General features: G+C 37.4%; 1 protein-coding gene across 1 annotated transcript in view; it reads right to left on the bottom strand.

Annotated features, from left to right (window-relative positions):
- FAM3B (family with sequence similarity 3, member B) overlaps positions 1-7,063 on the bottom strand; it is a 7,456-nt gene extending 393 nt beyond the window's left edge. The window contains exons 1-6 of the mRNA XM_010282477.1: positions 6,835-7,063; positions 5,903-6,026; positions 5,139-5,197; positions 2,789-2,839; positions 1,525-1,612; positions 660-792 (exon numbers count right to left, since the gene is read on the bottom strand). Of these exons, the coding sequence (XP_010280779.1) occupies positions 660-792; positions 1,525-1,612; positions 2,789-2,839; positions 5,139-5,197; positions 5,903-6,026; positions 6,835-7,063 (684 nt within the window). The remainder of the gene's footprint in view (positions 1-659; positions 793-1,524; positions 1,613-2,788; positions 2,840-5,138; positions 5,198-5,902; positions 6,027-6,834) is intronic.
- Between the last annotated feature and the right edge of the window lie 3,387 nt (positions 7,064-10,450).

Genomic DNA, 10,450 nt, shown 5'->3' with positions numbered 1-10,450 from the left:
ACGTGGGGGGGGGGGGGGGAGGAAAACAAACTATGGAAGTTTCACATGCCTTTGGAGGGAGTCAGTATCATCAAAGGAATTGACCTCTGTGTTGGGTTTTCTCATTTCTGTCTGCCTCTTTGTCATACAGATCTGCACTGCTGGGCTTACAGAAAGCAAAGACAACAAGGACACAGAAGCAAACAGAAATCTGATACAAAAATGGTATCTTTAGTCCTCCTGAAGCCTGAGGGCAAGTTATTTGGAAAAGTTTTGTGATACAAGCATTACTGTATTTGCACTGACAATTTGAGACAGCCCAATTTTCATATAAAAACAGTCTTTATTTTTAGGAAGTCCTTGGAATTTGTCCTTCCAGTAGAAAATGTAAGTCTCTCTTCAGCATGTCAGGTTGGATATTTCAAAACTGAGGCTCTCTAGAATTGCTGGTCCTTTCTGAAATTTGCCCACAGATGATTTAGTGCTCATCTGGTAGAAGTCACTACCATACATGGCTCAGATCCAAAGCAAAGAATGATGACACATTAGAGAACTTGTTTTGTATGCCTGAGACTTACTGAACAGGGCCTAGAGTTATTATAGCTAACACACAAAATCTGCACCTGAAGGTTATACCTGACATACAGACAAATATAAAGTGAAAATAAAATGAATCTGACCTTTTCTTTTTGGATATTATCTGGCAGCTTGAAGCCTTTGGCAGCTATAAAAGCCCAGCTTGACCTGAACTTCATATTCTGTATTTCTTTACTTCCCAGGTCTCCTACTAATTTTTTGGCGTAATTTTTCAACCTAAGAAAATTTAGCGGAAAAAAAGTGTTAAAAATTCAGGATGTGAAAAATGCTGAAGAAGAACACTGTTGATTCATGCTTTACATTAGTAGGTCAGCAGAAACAATGAGAAGTTTAAAAAATCCTGACAGCTGTCTTAGGAGCACACCATTAAACTCACAGAGCAAAAGCCTTTTTCTTCTTCCTCTCTACATTCCTGATTTTAATACAATCTGTTTGTAACAGCATAGCAGAAAGAAAAATGTATCAAAAAGACTATTTGATGTTTCAACCCTTCTTAAATAAGGACAAGGGCATCAAATGTTTATCAACCAAATGATTAAGTCTTTCCCTGTATAGTTACTATGCCATGAACTCAAATAAAAAACCCCGCCAAGATCTGAAAGCACTTGAAGAATCACATTAAAATGTAAGAAGGAATGCAAACTAGATACATTATAATTGGAGGTGTGGATACCTTCTTAATAGAAGGCTGTGACCCAGAGGTAACTGCAGTGCCCTTTATGAGAAAACCTGGTGCTTTTAAACAAATATAACACTATCTATCTGTCTTTGGAAACATCAACATATGTGCAAATACCGAATGGACATGGAATCAAAACCGTGAGAGAAAATGACAGAACAACCCTGACTATAGAGTGAAATTTAGCATTCCTTTACACCATTATACAGTAGTGATTTTCAAGCTATTAATTGCTCTCTTCCTCAGCCTGTCATGAATAACTTGCTTACCGGGTGCTTCCATCATCCTGAGTCACCATCAAAAGGAGGGACCCTTCTGGTGCATTTTTAATGAAAGTCACCATCTGTCCCGAGTGGTCTGTTGAATCAATTACACAACTGATTATTCATTACATGCGTATCACATTCTACCTACTTTCAACTTGTTTTCACTTTTTGGCCTTGTCTATTCAAAATGAGATGCGCTTAGGCAATTCTTCTCTTGACAGGCAGAGGGCCTAATCCTGAAAGGTGCAGAAAGCTGCTAGCTCTCACAGAAGGCTAGGAGAGCATGGATTGATCTGCATTTCCCAGTAGTAAACAAAGATACTTCTGAACTTCTACAACAGCCATTTACACCTAGGGCAAGTATATAGATGGTTTCTTATGTTTACCTCACATGATATTACACACACAAGCAAAGCATGGAATAGCCCAAGACAAGTCAGTGCTATTCTGTGAGCTTCCTACTACCACGCTAACTGCAGAGCTGAGTTACACACCCTACTGTACAACCACTTTCATTAAGTGGCAGCCTATTTGCAGCAGCAAGCTATTTATTGGTTTTGCAATTGCTAAACATACACAAGACACTTGTGTTCCATACAAAAAAAGAATATAACAGCAGCCCTGGAGGCATTATGGTCTACGTACCATGTATCGACTTGTAGCCTCATGATTAGTCCCAATGTGATTTCTATTCATGCACATAAGGTCACAAGCATTCTTAAGTGGTCAGAGAATGAACTTCCAGTGCCTCATAGCATTCTGTTTCTCCTTACTAATAGGTAAGGAAACTGTTATCATTCAAAGTTTGGAAAATGTGTTAAAAGCTATTCTAAAAGAAGATCATCTTTCTAGCTACATGAAGGGATGTTAATAGACAGACTAACGTATTTCCTGTGATGATTTTACAAGTAAAATAGAAAAAAATATGCCAGGAAAGGAATTTTTCTGAGTGAAGTATTTGGATGTGGTACCTGTTTTAAGTCCTATTCCTGACAGACTGAAATAATCAAGGGGAAAAAAAGACAATTTAAAAACGACAATTTGACAATTAAAAAAGGCAATTATCACAACCAAGAGGAGAAATTTTTTCAGGCAAAACTTGTAATCACATCTGACCAGAGCATATTTTATGAAGACAACAGCTGTTTGTTTCTAGCTATCCTCCTTCGATAATACAATCATAGTAATTTGAAAGAACTTATATTTATATAAGCCCTTTCTTAACACTGAAATACTAACAAAAGCTTTAATGCACTCTTTTCCCTACCTCCTTTCCACATGTCAAAAAATTTTACCGATGTAACTTTTCCCGTTTTATCTGTAATTAAAAAAAAGCTGTTTAAATATAAGCAAAAATTGTTAAATTCAATCAGCATATACAGCATTTTCAGCTAAAGCTAGGCATCTCTAATTTTGTGTACCATTGTGCTTCTGAGTTTTGTTTTGTTTAAATCTTTTAATCGGAAGGAATATGGAATAATGTAAGCTTAAGATTTGTGGACAATATTTTGTTTCATGTAGTCTCTGAAGAATCAAATGTGACTAAAACATGTTTATTATTTTTTATTTTAAAGAAGGAATTCAGTTTACTGCGTGCTTCCATGTTTTTAGATCTGTATATACTATACTAGGTCACAACCATATATAGGAAAATTAGTTAAGCCTAAGACTATTTGAACGAGCTTAATACTATTCTGTGCAGTGTTTCATACCATTTGAATCTCAGTGGACAGAAACTCACTCATCATTACTGTATCAGAAATTAGGCATGCAAACAATTAGTCATTCCAAAACATTCTGGTCAATATTCATTATTAATTATGCTGCTGTTTCAATGGCTATCTTTGTTTAAACAAGACACATACAATTGGAAATACTTTTCAAGTTTCTAAATCCATGCCAACTGATTAATTGATTTTCGTTATCTGAGACCAATATCCCTGCCACATGAGAGGGCCTTTTCCATTTAGAGTGAGTCAGCTCACTTCTAGTGAAAACATCCATCAGTTCCTGATTAATTTCTGGCTTATCTCTGATCCATGTATGGTAAACTCATGAAGGTAAATTCTTCTGAACACAGGAATCTAAATGGTAGGTTTATCACGCTGATGAGTGGAAAAGGTGGCAAAAATCTGCCAGTGGTAAAACAGCATTCTAGAACTGGGTTGTTTCTGAGCAGAGATCACAAAAAAATGGAAAAGGCTGTAGTGAAGACCGCAGAAATCCACAAAAATCTTTCTCCCTCCCTCTGTGTTGTTAGCTTGGGCTTAGTAGTTCTGTCTTCCTTGTTACAAAAGCCCATATTCATTTCGAGAAGAAACAGTTATCATTACAGAAAAAAATACAAGTGTGATGCCATAGGAAACTTACTGAGCACAGTCATTAGCTTGACTGATCTAATTAGAGGACATACAGAAAATAAGTCTCACTTCAAATTGGTTTGAGATAATGGACAGATTTACCTGCAGATGGAGATGAAAGTGTAGCTAAAATGACTATATGTGTGATGAAGGAAATAAAATTGTGTGAAACCTGATGTATTACTTCTTTTTCCTCACTAATGTCAGATGCAAAGACAATGCTAGCTCCCTACTCCTATTTGCTATAACCCTGCTTACGCATTCAGGATGAGTATTTACCCTATAGTTCTATGCTGAAAACTAATTTTTAACTGATTACCCATTGTAACCAGTAAAGTTTTTATGATTCCCTATTGAAAAAAAAATGCAGGAGTTAACTGGGAAGAAAAAATTGGAACAGATTCTTGGCTATGGTAATTTAACCCAGGGACTTCAATAAAATCATGCAAGTTTAGACAAGGTCAAGACCTTGCTTAGCAACAGTGAGACAAAAAAACTGGAACATAAATGTTTTGTGATTAAAGCCAACTGGACTGTGCAGCTGAACTCCCTTTCTTCCTCTCCCCCACAACATTTAGGCATTCATTTCTCTCAGGATCCATTATTGAATACACTGCACTTCATCATCATTCCCATTCATCTAAATTAAAATGGTGCCTCCAGATCTGGAATGAACTGCACTTTCCGCTTGCAAACAGCTCCTACTATAAGCAAAGACGTGTAACAGCAGGTTAGTATTAATGAACCTTTGAGTTTGTCTTTCTGTCCACTGACCAAGTCTGGGAAAGGAATTTGTACTTTGGTCATACCTTGGGGCAGAACTGCAATTCTCAGTTACTGCTTGCCCCTTATCAGTGGAGCAGTAGGTATCTTCTTACCAAGGACTGAATGTGAAAGCTGAGTCTTACTGCTGTAGATCACAGATATTTTTGCTATGTTACCTAAGAAGCAGTTCTTTTATGTAATAAAATACACATATACTGCTTCTGTGTACATGGTTTCTATTTTCTTATACCCATATAAACAAGTTTCTTTTGTTTATCCAGAAGACTATTTGTCTCAAACACAGATTTGTTTTTTCTTACATTTAACATGAATCAAGCTTGCAATTTTTTCTTTTCCCTTTCCTTCCATACTAGCTAGTACAAAAAACCCCAACCAAACCAACCAACCAAAAAAACCCCAATTCCCCCCAAGAACATTTGTAAACTATTGCAGTACAAAAGTTATGTCTCTAACATTTTTTCTCTCACTTACAATTCACAATGGCAATGTTTATACCTCTTCCAACATTTCTCTTCCCTTCGCTTATAAGCCTGGAATCAAAATAAATACAGTATCAGTAGAATACATCCCTCCAGAAGCTCTGATCCAAAGTTATATTTACCAGTGCTAAGTCACTTTCCGATGTTCATGTTTTCTTCAGTTATTTAATTCAAGACTTTGTAATAAACACGAGCTATGACTTAAAAATCTTGTACATTTTATCAGTCAGTTTCCTTCAACAATGCACAATGAGTCTTTCAAAATGAGCCAGATCAAGAAAGTAATTCATACAAATGCAGTCACAAAGGTAAAGTAGAAAAAAAACAGGATAAAATGTGGTTTTGTGGCAGTATTCTGTGTGGACTATATCTACACAAAAGCTCATTGCAAGGTTTTGAAGTTACTCTACCTGTCCAGTTTGAAAAGCCATGAAAGAACCTGACTTTCAGAAGGTGTTGACCATTCAACATACTATAAACTGGCTACCTTGCACCATGAAAATTAAAAATCATACTTGAAACTAACAGTTGATTGCAGTGTATGTAGAGGAACAAAGACAACAACCTGAGATTGGGTATTTATAAAAAAGAAGAAGGGAAAAAAAATAGTTAAATACTGTCAGATACATTCTGAAGTTTATCATCAGAATAGGAGTCCCCTGGTAGGAGCTTACTTGCTGCTACTGAACCAAAATGAAACACCCTTCTTCACACTACAAAGCACGTACTTAGATTTAAAGTTCGACTGGTACTCACAGCTCATCCTCAAAACAAATTTTAGCCAGCTTTCCTTTGCCACCACCACTAAGAATCCGATAGGCATAGCTCCCAGGTGAGCAGGGAGACCAGTGATCACACTTCTGCCTTTTTGGGACTGGGGCTGCGACAACAAAGATGAGAAAATGTTTTCTTGGATGCTGCATAAACAATTTCTACATGTAAAGAATCACTTAATGTCAACATGCTAAGCTCAAACAGATATACAAAGAAGCCAATCCTGTCAGTTTTCCAGTATCATGGCAACATTATCATAGATTTGCCTGGGCTTTAAGTTATCATTGAGTTGCTAGGACCAAGAGCAAGCTTATCTAGGCAAAAATGCCACATATAGCATGATCTGATTTGAATCTAGAGTAATTATTTGGTACTATTTCATATAACAGAAAACAACAGCTAGAGGGATGAAAGATTTCTACCAATAAGTTGAAGTTAATGGCTATTATTCTCATTTTAAGCCTTTTTCACATGATAACATAGTCATAGAATGAGAAAATTGTACACATTAAGCCACCCAGTCAGATTAGAGGAAAGAAATAATGAGAATTTAATCCCAAAGTTTGGTTAGTGATTCAACTGTTTACCATAACTGTAAAATACATGCGCTGTATTTTACAAATACAGCAAACAAACAGCTGCAGCTTTGTGCTTATATGCCAGCAAACAAATAAGGTTTTCTTACATTACTGTTCAATTAATTATATTTGCATACTGGTAAATATAGGATGACGTGTTTCTTCACAGATAGCACCTAAGACATAGTCAGACTTGCACTAATTAACTTTACACAGCCAACTTAATTCTTACAATAGCATGTAACAACTTATTAGCTAACAAGCCATTTGCCATTTAGCATGTAAATATACAGCATTAGACATAGTATAAGAAAAAAAATAAATACAGTTACACACCCCTCAACACTGGTTTCTTTGCAGTGTCTTGAAGATTAGCAAAAGATGTTCTTATTGTCTCTTTGGGTAAAAGAGCAGCGAGTAAGTATCCCAAGTACCAAGCAGCCAACGATGTCAACAGGAACCCTGCTAATTTCACAAGACCTGCCAAGGGAGAAAAAAAAAAAAAAAAGAAGGAAAACCACAGAGATATAAAGGTGTTTTCATAGCAACACAAAAAATTTTGCATTTTCTATAGCATTGCTACACAAACTGGCTATTTTATTTCTGATATGTTGTGTCTTCCCATTCAGCCTTCGGAGATGCATCAATGGAGTATTTGTTGCATTCCCATCTCTGACAACCCCTTTCATTTCTAAAACTTGATCTTCAAGCAGAAAACTCCCCACAAGACTCCTCTCAATCCACACCCATAATACCCCAAAAAAAACATGAAGTTAAATTTAATCCTAGTAGGATTTTGACTCTGAAAATTAAGTACCAGATAGTATACATGACTATACAGGTAGTAAGCAGTTATTACTGATTTTCTGTGATAGGCAGACACTACGGGAATGATTAAAAACGCTAACCATACAGGGAATTCCCTCCATCCACCTTTTGACAGGCTGGGTAAAAATAACTGAAGGCGGCACAAATAATCATGTTGACACAATGAGCTCTGACTGCATTCGAACATGACTAGAGTGACTGTTTCACCTTCTCTCAGTTATATCACAGTTTCCATGTACTGTATTAGCAGTGCATCTAGACACTAAGAAAACAACAAGATTCACCATTTTTTCTGACTATGAAGAAATATAAATAAATTCCATATTGGATATCTCCTCTTCCTCATCATCAGAAATGCTAACATGCAAGAAATGCAACACCTAATTTAGGATGCTAAACAGGGAAATATCACACTGCAGTGGTGAAACGTTGATGTTTTAATATCATGAGATAGTTGCTGATCTGTAAAGAAACATGTCCTTGAACATAATGTCCCATTAAAGTGAAAAAGGACAATTTTTAGTTTCATAGTCCTGAAAATTAAGTTGAACAGAACCAATGCCCAAAATATCTAGTATGTTCACCTGCTACAAAATATTGCGTATTATCTAGCCTAAATCTTCCTTATAACAGTTTACACTCAAGAAGAGATTCCTTTCCTTCTTGGAACTGCCTTTAATGAATATTAAGATTTCTGCCCTACCTCTTCTCTAGAATAAAGTCAAATTGTTCACTTGTTCTCCTTAAGTCCTGTTTTGCAGGTCCTACTGCTCTCCTGTGAATTCTGCCCAACTGGTCTGTGTCTTTTAGCGCAGAATGGACACACCAATCCAACACACACATTCTGGAGACTCTACTTCTGGTTAGTCATGCCAGAAGGAAGTTTGACTTCTTTTTCATAAGAGTAGACTTTGCTGACTCAAGTTCCATTTATAATCCACCATAAAGGCCAGATCTTTTTTCCTGCAAAGATTTTACCTCTCTAGCTATTCCCTATCCTGTATTTGCGCATGTCGTTATTCCTGCATTCTACCTAGCTTTAAAAATAAAAAGCCTAACAAAACACTGCAGAAAACACAGACTGGTGAAGCTAACACTGAACAGGACTATCACCTAAACTCCCCATTCTTTATAATAGCAACAGAAGTAGCAAGTGGCCTTCTCTGACCCAGTCATCCTTCACAAATGAAGCACAGCTGTACTCCAGCCCTTGAACCTCAGTGAGGAAGAATGCAGATCATTATGAACATTGAAGGTTCTTCTGTAAATAATCCCAGTTTCTCATTTCCTGCATCAGCAAAAAGGAAAAAAAAAAGAAAAAAAAAAAGGAAAGTAAACCCTTTTAAGATACTGATCTGAGCTCTTAAAGAGTTCTGTGTCATTGTATTTAGGAGTCATAAGTATGTGCATTTGTGTGACTGTAAAGAAGATACTGTGAGAAACACTATATTTTCATCAAAGGATTAAGACTGAGAAAGTAATATAATGAATCTTCAGAGATATAACAAGTTTCCCAATTATTACTACCTCAGTCTAACAGAAATCTGTCTCACTCTACCACTAGTAGTGGTGTAAACCTGCACCAAAATAATACCAACAATTACTCCAATATTTCATTCACACACTGAATGTGAACGTGAAGACTATCAAAGTTCACATGCAAAGAAGGAAGCTGCAGGAACCAGGCAGAATGAAACTTACTTATTCACTTTTTCTCTTTTTGAATATTAAAAAAAAATCAGATTTCTACACAAAATATATTTAATTTGTAAAGGAGACCAAATCACAAGTTTCAAAGACAAAAGCCAGGAAGAGTTACGTGAAAACAAAAAAACAAGTTTATTTAAAGATTTCAGTGATTATTTTTTCAGGGGGTGGGGTACATTGTAAATATCTATGAGATCATCAGTCAGGTATTGTTTTGCTTTGCTTTTTCTGTTGTTGGCTTAGCAGATTTATCTTTACACCGGTTTAATGGTTTTGCACTGTTTTTCATCAAAACTATGGGGCAACTCTTGCAAAACAGGTTCAACAGCGCCGCATTTTACCTAAGGAGAAGTGCAAGATGTCTAACTTCTGTTATTATATTCCGTATTTTACTTGAACTGCAAGCTTCTTGAACATTTCAAAAATATGCCTTTTAAGGTTTAAGGAATACATATACCAACCCTACTGGACAGTTTGTACTTAGTTCCCAAAACTGTCACAAAATATCTTCACTGTCATCCAACTTTTGCTTTCTTGGATTCAGAAGGCACTGGGGGACTGTATTGACCCTCTCTGCTGGCTCAGCTGGATCGCTTAGATTTACTGAGGTTACATATCGGGCACACGTATACTCTTTTTTGAGTACCTGCATAGATACGCGTAAAACCCTACACAATAGCAGCTAAGCCATAAGCTCAGACAAACTTAAGATAGTTAAGAGAGTTTAAGAGTTGCTGTTAGGAGTCATAAAGCGCAAAGTCCAGTCTACATTCATGAAAGCCAGACTGCGCTTTTGCTGATTTTAGAGACTGTGGCTCCTCAGCCCACTACTCAGCTCAGCACCAAGGAGCAGTATGCGGCTGGCGTGCTGCAGAGGGGCTTGCTGTGCCCAAACTGGTGGCACAAACCTCCTTCACTCCCTATCTGCCATGGAGGGGTATTCAGCCGGAGATAATCAGCAATACTCACGGTGCCAGACAGGTAAGAGGGCAGAGAGGAGCAGGGAGGAAGAAACCGTGCGGACAGTCCGGATGGCGGTGTTGGCAGGAGGCGTAAGACAGCAAAGCAGAAGGAAAGTAAAATGATTAGCAGTCCCACCGTACAGAAACTCCCATTCTCCTCTCTCCTTCGGGTGCGCACTTGTCCCTTGGCAGCAACGAAAGCACTAAACACAAGCACAATAGGCAAGCACAGTATTATTTTTTTTTTGTGCTTTGATGACTTAAAATCCTCATGCTGCCACATCTTGCTAATACACACCCACCCGTATGCCGCAGGACTTTAAGAAGGGAAAAAAAAAGTAGAATTAAGGCTCGAGCTTCAGTTATTCCAACCTGAACAGCTGGGTGTCGATCCGTTTTCAGACGTTGGCCAGGGGCCCGGCCACGCGGCCAGGCAGTGGCCCCTCCACCCCCGG

This window comes from Phaethon lepturus, unplaced genomic scaffold, assembly GCF_000687285.1.
Source record: "Phaethon lepturus isolate BGI_N335 unplaced genomic scaffold, ASM68728v1 scaffold20402, whole genome shotgun sequence".
Lineage (NCBI taxonomy): Eukaryota > Metazoa > Chordata > Aves > Phaethontiformes > Phaethontidae > Phaethon > Phaethon lepturus.
The sequence above is the reverse complement of the archived record's forward strand: the minus strand, read 5'-3'. Positions and strand labels throughout refer to the sequence as shown.